Source organism: Myxine glutinosa, chromosome 7 (genome assembly GCF_964187855.1).
Source record: "Myxine glutinosa chromosome 7, kmMyxGlut1.1, whole genome shotgun sequence".
Taxonomy (NCBI): domain Eukaryota; kingdom Metazoa; phylum Chordata; class Myxini; order Myxiniformes; family Myxinidae; genus Myxine; species Myxine glutinosa.
The window spans coordinates 162669110-162685083 of NC_136267.1; the positions used below are offsets into that span (position 1 = coordinate 162669110).

Sequence of the window (15974 nt, forward strand, 5' to 3'; positions counted from 1 at the left end):
ATCTAACTAACTTTTTTATTTTGGGATGTTGAATGGCCTTAACATGTATCTAACTAACTTTTTTATTTTGGGTCGTTGAATGACCTGAACATGTATCTAACTAACTTTTTTTTTGGGGTTGTTGAATGACCTTACCATGTATCTAACTAACTTTTTTATTTTGGGTTGTTTAATGACCTTAACATGTATCTAACTAACTTTTTTATTTTGGGTTGTTTAATGACCTTAACATGTATCTAACTAACTTTTTTATTTTGGGTTGTTGAATGACCTTAACATGTATCAAACTAACTTTTTTATATTGGGTTGTTGAATGGCCTTAGCATGTATCGAACTAACTTTTTTATTTTGGGTTGTTGAATGACCTTAACATGTATCTAACTAACTTTTATATTTTGGGTTGTTGAATGACCTTAACATGTATCTAACTAACTTTTTTATTTTGGGTTGTTGAATGACCTTAACATGTATCTAACTAACTGTTATATTTTGGGTTGTTGAATGACCTTAACATGTATCTAACTTTTTTATTTTGTGTTGTTTAATGACCTTAACATGTATCTAACTAACTTATTTATTTTGGGTTGTTTAATGACCTTAACATGTATCTAACTAACTTTTTTATTTTGGGTTGTTGAATGACCTCAACATGTATCTAACTAACTTTTTTATTTTGGGTTGTTGAATGACATTAACATGTATCGAACTAACTTTTTTATTTTGGGTTGTTAAATGACCTTAACATGTATCTAACTAACTTTTTTATTTTGGGTTGTTGAATGACCTTAACATGTATCTAACTAACTTTTTTATTTTGGGTTGTTGAATGGCCTTAACATGTATCTAACTAACTTTTTTATTTTGGGTTGTTTAATGACCTTAACATGTATCTAACTAACTTTTTTATTTTGGGTTGTTTCATGACCTTAACATGTATCTAACTAACTTTTTTATTTTGGGTTGTTGAATGACCTTAACATGTATCTAACTAACTTTTTTATTTTGGGTTGTTGAATGACCTTAACATGTATCTAACTAACTTTTTTATTTTGGGTTGTCTAATGACCTTAACATGTATCTAACTAACTTTTTTATTTTGGGTTGTTTAATGACCTTAATATGTATCGAACTAACTTTTTTTTTTTGGGTTGTTGAATGACCTTACCATGTATCTAACTAACTTTTTTATTTTGGGTTGTTGAATGGCCTTAGCATGTATCGAACTAACTTTTTTATTTTGGGTTGTTTAATGACCTTAACATGTATCTAACTAACTTTTTTATTTTGGGTTGTTTAATGACCTTAACATGTATCTAACTAACTTTTTTATTTTGGGATGTTGAATGACCTTAACATGTATCTAACTAACTTTTTTATTTTGGGTTGTTGAATGGCCTTAACATGTATCTAACTAACTTTTTTATTTTGGGTTGTTGAATGACCTTAACATGTATCTAACTAACTTTTAGATTTTGGGTTGTTGAATGACCTTAACATGTATCTAACTAACTTTTTTATTTTGGGATGTTGAATGACCTTAACATGTATCTAACTAACTTTTTTATTTTGGGATGTTGAATGACCTTTACATGTATCTAACAAACTTTTATATTTTGGGTTGTTGAATGACCTTAACGTGTATCTAACTAACTTTTTTATTTTGGGTTGTTGATTGGCCTTAACATGTATCTAACTAACTTTTTATTTTGGGTTGTTGAATGGCCTTAACATGTCTCAAACTAACTTTTTTATTTTGGATTGTTGAATAGCCTTAACATGTATCTAACTAACTTTTTTATTTTGGGTTGTTGAATGGCCTTAACATGTATCTAACTAACTTTTTTATTTTGGGTTGTTGAATGGCCTTAACATGTATCTAACTAACTTTTTTTGGGGGGGTTGTTTAATGACCTTAACATGTATCTAACTAACTTTTTTATTTTGGGATGTTGAATGACCTTTACATGTATCTAACTAACTTTTTTATTTTGGGTTGTTGAATGACCTTAACATGTATCTAACTAACTTTTTTATTTTGGATTGTTGAATAACCTTTACATGTGTCTAACTAACTTTTTTATTTTGGGTTGTTGAATGACCTTAACATGTATCTAACTAACTTTTTTTATTTTGGGTTGTTGAATGGCCTTAACACGTATCTAACTAACTTTTTATTTTGGGTTGTTGAATGGCCTTAACATGTATCTGACTAACTTTTTATAATTTGGTTTGCTGTTAAATGACCTTTCCATGTATCTAACTAACTTTTTAATTTGGGTTGTTGAATGGCCTTAGCATGTATCTAACTAACTTTTTAATTTGGGTTGTTGAATGGCCTTAGCATGTATCTAACTAACTTTTTATTTTGGGTTGTTTAATGACCTTAACATGTATCTAACTAACTTTTTTTATTTTGGGTTGTTTAATGACCTTAACATGTATCTAACTAACTTTTTTATTTTGGGTTGTTGAATGACCTTAACATGTATCTAACTAGCTTTTTTATTTTGGCATGTTGAATGGCCTTAACATGTATCTACCTAACTTTTTTATTTTGGGTTGTTGAATGGCCGTAACATGTATCGAACTAACTTTTTTATTTTGGGTTGTTTAATGACCTTAACATGTATCTAACTAACTTTTTATAATTTGGGATGTTGAATGACCTTTCCATGTGTCTAACTAACTTTTTTTAATTTGGGTTGCTGTTGAATGACATTTACATGTATCTAACTTTTTTTTTGGGGGTTGTTGAATGACCGTAACATGTATCTAACTTTTTTATTTTGGGTTGTTGAATGGCCTTTGTATATTTCTAACTAATTTTTTGCATCATTTACTTTATTGCTGCATGCCTTGGATCCTCACGTGAACTTCAAAACAAAATGACACTTGAAAATTATAATTGTTCATGCCTGATCATCAAAAGTCGCTCGGGAATTGAGAACCCTTCAAAGTGAAACAAAACTTCTGTTAAAAAAAACAACTGAGAATCATTCCACAAAAAATACTTGTAGTTGGCAAGATTCATCTTCAACAATGAAGGCACCACCAATTAAGCTGACCCGCAGGCAAGGATCAGTTTCAATATGTTGACGACTGAGTGGTCTCCATCCGAAATTGTGTAAGCATCATGTGTCAAGTCTTAAGTATACTCCCAAGGGTTCTTCCTAAGGGGAGGAAACCTAACACTAGGCCCATGATGCCTGCAGAGTCTCAGATGAAGACCACTCGGTGGTGGAAACGTCAAATCTGAGCATTGCTTGCCTGGCAGAACATAGTAGAATGACTTCCAGTATTTTATTATTGCCGAATTTTTCACTTTACATCTTTTATGAAAAAAAAGATAGCATTAATCGATAAATTTAATTGCTCGATAAAAGAGCAAAGTTCTTGAATCTGTCTTCACTCAAAAAAATCCTTCCATTAGTTACACTTTCATGATATATTTTTACATAACTTTGGAGTGTCAATTTTTAAAATCACTCTTTAAGTTTATTTTCTCTTAAAGTCATTATTTGCCAAATTCGACAAGACAACTGCATTTATTAAAATTCTTAAGTTGAGAAGCACGTATGATAATGTCATGACATGGTTTAAGATAAAATGTTTTCTTCTCTGCAATGGGAATAAACATTGAATGAAAACAAAATAACGAACCAAGTGTAGTCAGCACATGCCGTAGTTCTGCACCCATGACAGTTCCATTGCCTTCTTTGTCAAACACTCGTAGTCCTTCAACAAACTCTTCAAATGTGCCTTGATCCTTTCGCTTGGCAATGGTTTGCATCATGGGCAGGAACATTTCAAAATCCAGCATCTTCAAACTCATTTCTAAAGCAGGCAAAATGATAAATATGTACAGCTGGAATGCTGATTCTTGTCTTGTGAGTTACTTTCTCATGGTAAGGCTAAGAATCCCATTTTGGGACGTGCCAGGCGACTCGCTGAGGACTTGGTCCAGTAAGAAATAAACTTTGCAGCCGGCTCGGCATTTAATTCTTAGTGAAACACTTGTCTGGAATGCATCTGATGACATCTGGAACTTATTGTCTACGTAAGCATGTAGGTTCCTATTCACAGCACAGTTCATTCACAATGGCTCTTGGAATATCACCATTGCCATATTTGGAAAGTGGGAAGACACCAGTACTCCCATCCCATTTTAAGGAAAGAGTACATTACATAAAGTCAATAGTACCGCCTTCATTAAAAAATTGACTTATCATGTACAATTGACTTGACAAAAATTGACAAAAATCTTAACAAATACAAAAACAAAATCTTGACAAAAATAAAAACAAAATCTTGACAAAAATAAGAACAAAATCTTGACAAAAATAAAAACAAAATCTTGACAAAAATTGACTTATTTCACCCCAGATCCACTTTTTTGAAAAACCAACTTCTTTCCTTGAAGTCCGAGCAGTGTCCATGTGTTTTTTTTTTTACCTCTCCCACCCCCACCCCCACCTCCCTTCCCATGCCTCCTCCCCCCAAGCCCTCCCTCCCACAGATCTCCCGATGTCCCTGTTCTTTACTGTTGTACTTGTGTGCTTCCCTCTCCCTCCCCATCTTATCTCCTTATCCCTTTATCATCCATCCATCATTCCATCTTGTCCCTTTATCATATGTTTTGTATGTGTCAGTTTGTTTTTTTGTGATTAATGTTCGTTCTTACACGAGCCTCGATCTTGTATACAAAACAAACAAAAAACAAACAAACAGTAGCACTACAAAACTGTTAATATATTCAGTTATTTTTCAACCGTTTTTCTTTACACGTGGACATTGCATGATTCCCCTTCACCAAAATCTTTTTTTAAATCCTGGTTCCATCTTTGCATTTTGTCTATTGTAAATTTATTGAAAGTGTGTACAGGTTACTATCTAGGAAAACAGGACTGTCAAGGCATATGATCCAACCGAGATTGGTGTCCATAAGTTTATTTTCGCCTATTGTGTATCTTTTTTTGCTAGGGCAAAGCTTCACGACTGATTGTCAGTGAGATGAGTTGCTCGTAGTTGAACCTTCTTTCAGGGCGAACCATTGTTGATAAATAACTTCAATACAAAATTGAGAAAGAACAGTCAATAAAAATAAGGAATTGTTATTCAAAAGAATGCGAGGAAAGCCCCACAATGCAGCTTTTCTTGGAGCACGAATGAGGCAAGACGTTCGAGCCACAACATGCCCAGGTATTGTTGAAGCTTGACCGGACATTCGAAGACAAGAAGTTAGACTGCAGACGTGAATGGATTATTGTACAAAAATGTGATAATATTTCTTCAAATATTATTCTTAAGGAAAATATGGATAGTTTAATTTCTTGACCATGTGACCAAAACTATGATTGATCATTTTCAGTGATTGGTGGTTAATTATTTCAGTGCTTCCTCATTCTGTACTAATGTTGCATTGTTTATGTTTCGAAGTGTTGTGAATTTTTTCAATAAATACATAATATCGTAATCCTTTGGCACGCACTCGCCTCGAAGCCGTCTCTTGCCTGGGCTTGATTTCTGGCCCAGCTATAAACTGTCATCCTAGTGTTTCACAGACATGGTGATTCATCAATGTGTGTGTGCTCGTCTGCCGACGTTCGTTAGTGGACGTTAAAGGTCCCATGGTGTCCTTCGTGAAGAGTAGGTGAACTATCATCAGCACCACGGCCAAATTCCAAATTCCTGCCCTAACTAGGCAAGCCTGGCCAACCGGTTCGTGAAGACTCAGGCTAAGCTTCCCCCGGCTGACCCCACAAGAAAAGGTGGAGTAATCGTGGCCAATGAAGAAGAAGATTCTAATCCTTTGGCAGGTGCAATTTTGGGAGTATTTGTGATGGTGAAAATTTCTAATGTAGAGTCGAGTGAGCCTGAAATGAGTAGTAGAGGATCGACTGCGTGGCAAAAGGTTTGAGAAGGTTCGACAGGGAGTCTGATAGGCTTTGACACACATGGACTGTGGCCTTTGTGTGTGCTCAGCAGCCCAAATGGTGTTGGAACAGACCACCTGCGGAGACACTCCCACCCAGTACATGGCTCCAGGGGAAGTTTTCCGTCCCCTTGAATTCCCAGACACCCACATCGAGTATGTGGAGAGTGTCACGGTGCACGATATACTGCCTCTTCTGGCCAAAGCATCATTTGTCATCCTTTTCTTTTCCGTGACTGTGCTAATCGGTAAAGTCCTCATTCTGTGCATTTCCTCAACAGCCCCAGTTTAATTGTCTTTACCATATTCATTCAGTCAATGTGTTTAATGACTGTATGGAGGCTATGAGGCCTTTAAAGAACAATCCAATTTAAGCCACCTGACTGGAATTTAAATATTGCCCATGCATGTACCTGTACTTACCTGTACTTTGGAATGGAATGTTTTGTGAAGTTTACCTATGTCCAGTTAGTGTTAAGTGCATGTGATAAGGATAATGGTTATGTGATAAGGGAAGAATTTAAGGCTATTCATTCTTATTGTGCTATATTATTCATCTCCCACCCAGAGGGGACGACAGGTTTGCTCTCCATCTGTCTGTCCGTCCGTCCATCCGTCCGCCCTGTGGTTTTCTGCACATTTTTCCAATACTCTTCTACATATTCAACTGAAACTTGGTACATAGCTTTATTATGGTAAGTTACAGAAAAGACTTGAGTTTTGGGTAATTTTACCAATTTTTCACTGAGTTATGCCCTTTTTGAACTTAGAAAATGTCACATATTATACATGGGTCAGTTTTCCAGACTTTTCCCCCTTACCCAATAACATATTGAACTGAAACTTGGGAGGGGACGTGTATTGAAAAGCAATTCTCCCTCTTGTTTATAGAAGCACCTTTAGAGGCCATTTCCCCCCACAGAGCAGGGGTTGGCCTTTTTCGGGCACCGTGGTCCCCTTTTTGAAGCAATGTTTTATGGCCGGATGCCCTTCCGCCCCACGGACGAGGGCCGGATGCCCTCGTACCGAGCGATAAAGTTATTGGAGCATGGAATGAAGGTATTGGAAAGGGTGTTGGAAAGGAGGATAAGGAAGAAAGTGAAGATCGACGAAATGCAGTTTGGATTTATGCCAGGAAGAGGAACGACAGATGCGCTTTTCATTGTGAGGCAGTTGCAGGAGAAGTACATGGATAAGAGGAAGAAGTTGTTTTTTGGGTTTGTTGATCTGGAGAAAGCATTCGATAGGGTTCCACGCAAAGTATTGACATGGGCATTGAGGAAGTTAGGAGTGGAGGAATGGTTGATCAGAGTAGTGATGGCAATGTACAAAAGAGCACGCACAGCTGTAAGGACGAAGGACGGGAACAGTGGTGAGTTTGAGGTGAAGGTGGGAGTGCATCAGGGGTCGGTACTAAGTCCACTACTATTTGTAGCTGTGATGGAGGTGCTGGCTCAGAACGTAAAGGAGGGTTTACCGTGGGAGTTGTTGTATGCAGATGATCTGGTGTTGATTGCGGAAAGTATGGATGGACTGAAGGAAAAGATGAACAAGTGGAAGGAATGTATGGAGACAAAAGGTCTGAAGGTGAATATCGGAAAGACAAAGGTGATGGCAAGTGGGAAAGCATGTGGTGAGGTGGAAAGAACTGGGAAGTGGCCATGTGCTGTGTGCAGGAAGGGTGTCGGAGTGAACTCCATTCAGTGTACAATGTGCGCTGAGTGGGTTCATCAAAAATGTAGTGGTCTGAGAGGGTCATTAACCAGTGTGGCAGCTACATTCAAATGTAAGGTGTGCGCAGAGGGAGCTGCAGATGGAGGAAATGTTGAGTTGGATCTTGGAGATGGCGTGAAGCTGGAAGGTGTGAAAACATTTTGCTACCTCGGAGACATGCTGAATGGAGAAGGTGGATCAGACTCGGCAACGGTTGCTCGAGTGAGATGTGCATGGAAGAAGTTTCGGGAACTGAGTGGCGTGCTGATGAGGAGGAGAGTGTCGCTGAAGCTGAAGGGAAAGGTGTATGCTGCATGTGTGAGAAGTGTTATGATTTATGGGAGCGAGACATGGGTAATGAACGTAGAGCAGCAACGAAGGCTGGAAAGGGTGGAAATGCGAATGGTTCGGTGGATGTGCGGAGTATCGTTGAGAGAGAGGAGGACAAATGATGAATTGCGAAAGATGATGGGAATATTGCCTGTGATTGATGCTGTGAAGAGGAACAGGTTGAGATGGTTTGGTCATGTTTTGAGGAAGGATGAAAGTGACTGGTTGAGAAGAGTGATGGAAGTTAATGTAGAAGGAAGTAGAGGACGGGGAAGACCGAGAAAGACTTGGCTAAAGATGGTGGAAGAAGAAATGCGGGCAAGGGGGTTAACAAGGAGAGATGCAGAAAATAGGGCAAAATGGAGAAGATTGTCATGGGGACCGCAAGGCTAACCCCTGCTCTAGCAGGGAAAATTGCCTTAAAATGCATGTTGTTGCCCTTCCTGCCACCAACCCTGTTAGTCGCATCTTGCGACACACAGGGAATTACCAGTGAACTGGTACTCAATTTGCCGACCTCGGAAGGATGACAGGCTGAGTCAACCCCCCTGGTGTTAATTTAGCATTCGACCGGGATTCGAACCCAGGATCCTAGGATCCCAAGCCAGCACCCTAACCGCTTAACCAACACCAGGCTATATAATTAAAGGTATATTTTTTGTATTACTGCCATTATGGAATTCATCTCCTTTCCTGGGTAATGGTTTGATTGGCCATAGGTCTCTTGGCCGACACTGTGATTGAGTGTGATTTCTGTCTTGAAGCATAATTTCACTGCACCCCTCTAGTTTAGGATGGACTTTGGCATTCAGTGCGCATGGCGTTTTCGACCCCCGACCACATGACAATATATTCTAACTGTTTGTGAGATACTTACTTTGTGAGTACTTATTTAGTACTTACTGAGATACTTACTGTGAGTACTTACTGAGATACTTACTGAAATACTTGTACTTACTGAGATACTTACGAACTGTTTGTGAGTACTTACTTTTTCCACATGCAAAATTTGCATTTATGTTTATTTAAATTATACAATGGACTACAAAATGTAAATGTTTCATGATATTTGTTATATTACATCACCTTTGTCTGTCAATATTGTTGAAATGAAGATCAAATAGCTGTATGTTGAAATATGTTGAAAAAGTCAAAACTTTACGTGGGGTGAACTTACTTTTTCACGTGACTGCATATACAGACTTGGCATTTAATATGGAATTTTTTTTTTTTCTTGACTTGGGTTTAGTTTCTTAACTCAGTATATCAATCTGGTGAGTTTCTTTTATACTTTGGTGATTTATTTGTTAAAAGCACCATGTCACTGATTGTCTGTCGCAGCAAGAAGTCAACAACAGGATTATATCACAGGTGGCGTGGCAAAATGTACGGACAGGTGCATTTGATGATTGGCTTCACAGTCGGGTATACAAGGGTTGTTGCGTTCTGTATTAGTGGAAAACAACTGCTGCACGTCTCCAAAAGTTATTGCCGCTTCCTCTGGAGATGGTCCGTCAACTCGACAATGCTGTTTGTTATGGAGTGGTGGCTTTACGAAATTACGGCATGAAACAGCGTACTATTGCTCGGCAGTATGGCATCACTCAAGGTCAGGTGTCAAAGATCCTGAAACGAAATGCTCGGAGGGGTGTCCCTACTCCAATACCGAGGCCAGGACGTCCCCGCAGAACCACAAGGAGGGATGATCGCCAGCTGCACCGGTTAGTCCGCAATGGCCGTACCAAGTCAGCTAATTGGCTGAGGGCTTAGTGGCAACAACTGACAAATGTGCCTGTATCCAGAAGGCTAGTCAACCAACGACTGGTTCAAGCAGGCTATCGTGCCAGGCGTCCCCTGAGAAAGCCACGCCTGACCAGACAACACCGCCAGCGCCGATTGCAGTGGGCCAGAGAGCACCGTCAATGGCAGCCAGGACACTGGAATCACGTGATCTTCAGTGACGAGTCTAGATTTTTGGTCTCTCCTCAAGATGGCCATGTCCGAGTGCGCAGACAAGTGCATGAAGCCTACAACAAAGATTTATAGTGCCAAGAGTCCAAGCTGGAGGTGGTGGGGTGACCGTTTGGGCTGCTTTTCATGCAGGGGGCAAAACTGACCTGGTTGTTCTGAATGGAAACCTGCACCAGTTCAAGTACAGGGCCATTCTGGAAGAAACATTGCTTCCATTTGCTCATGCAGCCTTTCGAGGAAACGTTGTCTTCCAAGATGACAATGCACGGCCTCATCATGCTCGCATGATCCAACACTTTCTTGCTGACCATGGTGTCGAGCATATGGAGTGGCCTGCCATGTCCCCGGATATGAATCCGATAGAGAACTTGTGGGCAGAATTAACGCGTCAAATCGGCCACTTTGACCAGCAGCCGACCTCTGTGCGTGAATTGCAGCAGGCTATTGTCATTGCATGGCAAGCGATTCCTGTCCAAACCTTGGCAAATCTCGTGAACTGCATGCCTCAACGTGTACGTACTCTCCTGAATGCTCGTGGGGGTTACACGAAGTACTGAACTGTAATTTTACTGTCCGTATTCCCAGTCATAATTTAACTTTTGTTTTTGTTAAAAAAATCTTTGGCTAATGTGCAAAATAAAGAGATACTTCTGGAAAACGTACAGAAGTTTAATACAGTACTGTCCATGAATTGAGTTCGATATCAGTTTACATCACTTTCAAGGATCAATTTTTTTGTTTCGAAATGTCAAATGTGGTTTTTGTTTCTTTTAAAGGTCACATTAACAAAATCTAGAATAATTTCAACATAATTCCAATGAACTTTTGGTTCTAAGACATCTTGAAAAGTAAGTTCAACCCCACAAAAAAAATATTCCATATTAAATGCCAAGTCTGTACATCTGAACAGTCACGTGAAAAAGTAAGTACACCCCATGTGAAGTTTTGACTTTTTCAACATACAGCTATTTGATCTTCATTTCAACAATATTGATAGATAAAGGTGATATAATATAACAAATATCATGAAACATTTACATTTTGTAGTCCATTGTATAATTTAAATAAACATAAATGCAAATTTCGCATGTGGAAAAAGTAAGTACACCCTTGGCTCTAATAGGTGGTATTGCCCCCTTTGGCAGAAACAACCTCAAGTAGGCATTTCTTATAACTGTCTACCAGTCACTGACATCGACTGGGAGAATTTTTTGCCCACTCCTCCGTGCAGAATTCTTTCAGCTGTGTGATGTTTGAGGGGTTTATTGCATGCACAGCTCATTTCAAATCCCCCCACAACATCTCAATGGGATTTAGATCTGGGCTTTGACTTGTCCATTCCAGAACCCTCCATTTCTTTCTTTTCAGCCATTCCTTGGTGAATTTACTGGTATGTTTAGGGTCATTGTCATGTTGCAAGGTCCACCTTCGGTTGAGTTTCAACTTTCCGACAGATGGCCTCACATTATCCTCAAGCACCCCCTGGTACAATGAAGAATTCATAGTGGATTCTATGATGGTGAGTTGCCCAGGCCCTGATGCAGCAAAGCTGCCCCAAACCATAATATTTCCACCACCATGCTTTACAGTACAGTTGGTATCAGGTTCTTGTGGTCAAATGCTGTCTTTGGTTTTCGCCAAACATGTCTTCTGGTAATGTGGCCAAATAGCTCTACCTTTGACTCATCTGTCCAGAGCACATTGTTCCAGAAGTGCTGGTCTTTGCCTCGGTGTTCATTAGCAAACTTTTTTTTTTTTTTTTTTTTGTATACAAGATCGAGGCTCGTGAAAGAGCGAAAAATTAGCAAACTTTAGTCTTGCCCTGATGTTCTTTCTGGACAGCAAAGGTTTCCTCCTGGCACACCTCCCATGTAGATCAAATTTGTGTAGCCTCTTTCTCATGGTAGACTCGTGCACTTTGATATCAACAGTGGCAAGAGCTACTTGTAGGTCCCGTGATGACATTCTGGGGTTCTTAGAAACTTCTTTCAACATCTTGCGGTCTGCTCTCGGGCTGAACTTGCTGGGGCGGCCTGGCCTGAACAAGTTGGCAGTTGTTTGGAATCTTCTCCACTTGTAGATGATCTTCCGGACAGTCGAATGATTGATTTCGAATTGTTTGGAGATCTTTTTAAATCCCTTTCCAGACTCGTAGGCATCTATAACCTTCTTTCTGAAAGCCTCAGAGAACTCTTTTCATCTAGGCATGGTGACGCCACACACTTCAACAACAAAGAGCAAACCAAACTAAATGTCTGGGGTTTAAATAAGACAGTTTCCTCCAAAATGCTCTCTAACGATGTTCTAATCATTTGCACCTGAGCTGGTGCACCTGATTCTAATTTTAGGTATTTGAAGTAATGATAAATGTAGGGGTGTACTTACTTTTTCCACATGCGAAATTTGCATTTATGTTTATTTAAGTTATACAATGGACTCCAAAATGTAAATGTTTCATGATATTTGTTATATTATATCACCTTTATCTGTCAATATTGTTGAAATGAAGATCAAATAGCTGTATGTTGAAATATGTTGAAAAAGTCAAAACTTTACATGGGGCATACTTACTTTTTCACATGACTATATATATATACTGTATATATATATATATATATATATATATATATATATATATATATATATATATATATATATATATATATATAGTTATGTTTGTTTGGGGGTAGGCAATGATATACATTAGTCCCGGTAGAAGTGTATAGATTACCATGCTCCGTATGTCGCGATGAAGAAGAAGAAACCACATATATCATAAGTAGGGATCCGTTAGACTGTATGTCGTGTCAGAGTGTATCTTTGTTCCCATGATGAGGAGTGGGGATATGTTAATTAGTTCGGAATTAATGGTAAATCCCCTGTATGTAATTGCCTCTTATTTCCCCTCTGTTCCTTATGACAATGTAGCACACACACACAAGCCAAGCAATTGTGCATTAATAACATTAAATAAGGCAACCGGAACAGGACATTGAACAATACTGCTGGCACAGCCAGCCGCCACATCACCACATCAAGCAGGCAGGGCCGTAAGGCCACGCCCCGAAGAACAGTGATTGGTCCGGGATTGATTCGAGCAAGGACTGCTAAGATGGGATGATTGGATTGGTTGGAGCAGGCACAGGTGGCGTCGGTTGACGTTAGAGCCTCGAGTACAAAAGAGTTGGGTTCCCGACATTTTCTCTCTTGCATGGGACATTGATAGCGTGCAGTTGTGCATCCTCTTGTCTCGCGGGTCCTGGTGTTGGTGGAAGGCGGATATCTCTTGCGCTGGACTTTCAATACAAATGGTTGACATATGTCTTGAGTTGGGACTTTGATAGCGAACAGTCATGGTTGTCATCAGTGGTGTGCCGAGTTCCTGCAGATGGTCACGGCTCGTGCATTCTTTCTTCTTGGTCTGGGCGATCGGCTGATCGACCGCATTGTCCTTTCACTGGCTCGTTAGTGCTGGCTGGGCTTCGTGTGGGTGCGCTGAGAGACGTGGGTGCTGGTGAAGCGTACGATGAAGACAAGCGTGGATGAGTGAACGAGGGCGCGCTGAGGCCTACTTCCCGCCAGGGCCTGTGCCGTGCCTGGATTGTATGCTCAGGGCCTGGAAGATTCCCGACGGGGTTCGGAAGATGCTCGCAGCTGAGTACAGAAACATTCCGCATTGTTTTCTCCAGTTAATTTTCCCCTTGTGTGTATATGGGTCTGTGTGGGGGTGCTCCATTTCGGAATTTTAGTTGCCCTGCATTATTTTGTTCCCAGCATTCCTTCAATAAAGCCAGTATTTTTGTACATTTTAAATCTGTGTTGGTCTTGCTTGATTACGCTCCAGTGGAAGCCATCCAGGTAAGTTCATCATTCTCCTTTCCCTCGCATGTAAAGAACTCCGTCATTTTTGACTGAACGCCTCGGAGTGTAAGCTGATCGGCAATCTGTCCAAGACCGGTATTTATCGGCATGGACAGGACTATATCTATATCTATATATATATAAAACACAGTTTGTGTGTGTGTGTGTGTGTGTGTAATGTTACCGATAGACTCCGAAACGGAGAGGCTCACGTGCTTGATATTTGGCATAGACATGGCCATTGAGCCTGGGACGAACATGGCCGAGACAATATTTGACGAGATCCATATTTTTTATTCATATTTATCTCAGCGCATTTCAGCGAAGTACCGGCTAATCTCAGCCAGTGCGAGCAGCTCGCTGATTCGCTCAGAGCGATCACGTGATGTTCCATCCCGTCACACGTCACACGTTTGCACGTGATTCAGGGCAAAAAGCCATTGCGTTTTTCACCTTTATGCGACCGTGTTTTGTGTCGATTTTGTGCGATATGAATTAAATTTTAATTCATATTTCGTGTTTACGAATTCGAATACGAAGGATTTCCCCTTTCCCCTTTCGATTTCGAATACGAATCGAATACGAGCTTGAGTCGAGAGGGCGAATGTCCGGGTTGGGAATGTACAGGTCTCCCCTCCCCCACCCGGCAATGCTGGGTACTTCTGCTAGAATCACGTGATGTTCCAATTTTGCCGCCATAATCTCACAGTTATGCGTTCGCACGTAATTCAGCTTTTTCACATTTCAGCGAGGAACATTGCCATTCACACCACATAGGTTTTTTTTCACTTTCATCTGATATTTGTGATTTATTTCAAACAAACTGTATTTCCCATCTACACGGCCATGTATTCCTATTAACGTTATGTAAAGTACATAAATTGTGTGGATTACATCATTTCTGGATGTGATCAATTGCCACTAACCATCTATATCCCTCCCCTCCCCTCCCCTCCCCCTCCCCCTCCCTCTCCCCTCCCCCCCTCTCCTCCCCTCCCCCCTGTTCCCCTCCCCTCTTCCCTCCCCTCCCCCGCCCGGCAATGCCGGGTACTTCTGCTAGTATATATATATATATATATATATATATATATATATATATATATATATATATATATATATATATATATATATATATATATATATATATATATATATATATATATATATATATATACATACAGTATATATATATATATGCTCTGCAGGAAAAAATGGCCTCTAAAAGTGGTTCTTCTTCTTCTTCTTCTTCAAACCCTATTTACATACACTAAACATTTTAACTAAACTAACTGATACTAATCTTTAGAGTCTTACATGCTATAGAAAATTATTTCTATGGTTAGCATTCTTCTTGTCCTTCATCTATATCGTTAAAATATATTCTCAAAAGTGTAAACATCTGTTTGTCAGATGCCATTCAGACACAACAGATCCACCTGTTTCATTGTCATCTCCTAATGTTTGATGTCGACGGTTACACAAATCATACTTGGCCCAAATGATCCACCATGGAAAGAGGATATAAATAATTTGAGATGGAAAAACGAGCCATTAATGCTCTTCTTATACATTTGGATGTTTATTTAGAAACATAAATTACTTGCTGTTTGAAATATACACTTAAATAAGATTATATGTCAATACCATTATAAAAATCCACCTCTCCACTGTGAAACCTCCAAAAAAAGGGAAAAGCTGTATTAACATTGCCGATGAATAATGACATAGTTAAAAACATGACTACATTGCATGAGGTTGTATGCAAACATCAGTTTTGACTCACCATGCTCTCAAAGCAGTACCTTCGTGTCAATAACATGGTAAGTTGAGGTATTGTCATTACCATATTGCGTATGTTAGGTATCCCACAGCCCCTCTGGTTCTCTCCCTTTAATGCTAATTAATAATGGTGTCAGGCTGCACAACAAACCTTCAGGCTTTGGCTTTCCCAGGACCTTCATCACCTCGGCATTGGTTGGGTTCTGGCCAAGAGCTCGCAAGACGTCTCCGCACTGTCCGTATGTGATTTTCTGTTTGCCAGTACGGTCAAAGAGCAAGAAAGCTTCCTTGTATTCTGTAAAAGCCGGGCAAATGGTACGCTGTCATTACTGGCATTTTATTCACGATTGAATGCAGATTTTCAATTTATTTTTATAATTTTAGTCTC

At 39.5% G+C, this 15974-nt stretch overlaps 1 protein-coding gene across 1 annotated transcript in view; it reads right to left on the reverse strand.

The window, feature by feature from the left end:
- Window positions 1-15974, reverse strand: part of LOC137431802 (myosin light polypeptide 6-like) — a 99639-nt gene that overhangs the window by 27811 nt on the left and 55854 nt on the right. Inside the window, exons 3-4 of the mRNA XM_068123520.2 lie at window positions 15738-15881; window positions 3661-3834 (exon numbers count right to left, since the gene is read on the reverse strand). Coding sequence (XP_067979621.1) covers window positions 3661-3834; window positions 15738-15881 — 318 coding nt within the window. The remainder of the gene's footprint in view (window positions 1-3660; window positions 3835-15737; window positions 15882-15974) is intronic.